The sequence below is a fragment of the Monopterus albus genome, unplaced genomic scaffold (assembly GCF_001952655.1).
Source record: "Monopterus albus unplaced genomic scaffold, M_albus_1.0 scaffold29.1, whole genome shotgun sequence".
Classification (NCBI taxonomy): domain Eukaryota; kingdom Metazoa; phylum Chordata; class Actinopteri; order Synbranchiformes; family Synbranchidae; genus Monopterus; species Monopterus albus.
The window spans coordinates 4,018,382-4,019,388 of NW_018127909.1; the positions used below are offsets into that span (position 1 = coordinate 4,018,382).

The window sequence follows — 1,007 nt, forward strand, 5'->3', positions numbered from 1 at the left end:
AAAAAAAGCTGAATATCTTAAAAAGTATAAAAGTTATAAAAAAAAGTTGTATACAAGCACACATGTCCCTAAGGAGATAAACAGTTTGATACTTCAATAGCCCTTCTAGGTGAAAATATGTGGAAGGAGTTAGGTGCCGAAGAACAGTGGTAGAAACCAGAATAATAAAGAACAGGATAACATAGTGTGGATGCTTACGCATCCACACTATGTCAAGAGCTCAAGACAGTAAGTTGTGTCATGAAGCTTACCAGGTCTGTCAGTTACTCCAGATTCAGAAGTGACTCAGTTTCATCCCACAGGTGAGCTATGAGGCCTTGCAGCAGAAGCAGGAGGTGGAGTGGACAACAACTAGCTCCACCCCTCCCAGAGAGACAGGCAAGGCAATGAGTGAATGGCTGCGTGAAAGCCAAAAGACCACCAAGGAACTTCTGAAGCTCAAAGACTGCCTCTTTGAAGTGGAGAGGAATGTAAGTGCCAGGCCTCTATTGTCCAATAGGATGACTCCTATGCTATTAAACTGACTCCTTTACTAAACAAATGTGACAGGAGAGGAGAAGACTCCACAGGCTTACACCATGGATTTCCCCTCAACCAACAGTATAAAACATCATTTAGAAAGTTGCATGGAAAATAAATGAAAATCAGAAACACACAAAAGGATCAGGAGAGTTTACAATCATACCATCAACCGTTAAAAGAATAAAATAACACTACATACAGGCATTTATAAGATATGTGTGTGGTGTTTGTTTCTCATGATGTTATGTTGTTTGTTCTCCATTGCTGCTGAAACACTGAAATTTCCCCATTGAGGGACCAATAAAGTACCTAACTACCTACCTTATAAGAAAAGACAACTCATTGATAGCAACAGCCACTAGTTATACATTATACAAAAATGTGATGACTATTTCTTTGCAGAAGCAGACTGCCTCACTGCGGGAGAACAACACAGCCCTGCAGACACACAATGCTAAACTGCAGGTACCAGTACAACACACAAG

The 1,007-nt window shown here is 40.5% G+C and overlaps 1 protein-coding gene across 1 annotated transcript in view; it reads left to right on the plus strand.

Annotated features, from left to right (window-relative positions):
* LOC109957952 (girdin-like) overlaps window positions 1–1,007 on the plus strand; it is a 24,319-nt gene that overhangs the window by 16,387 nt on the left and 6,925 nt on the right. Inside the window, 2 exon segments of the mRNA XM_020596212.1 lie at window positions 303–470; window positions 925–987. Coding sequence (XP_020451868.1) covers window positions 303–470; window positions 925–987 — 231 coding nt within the window.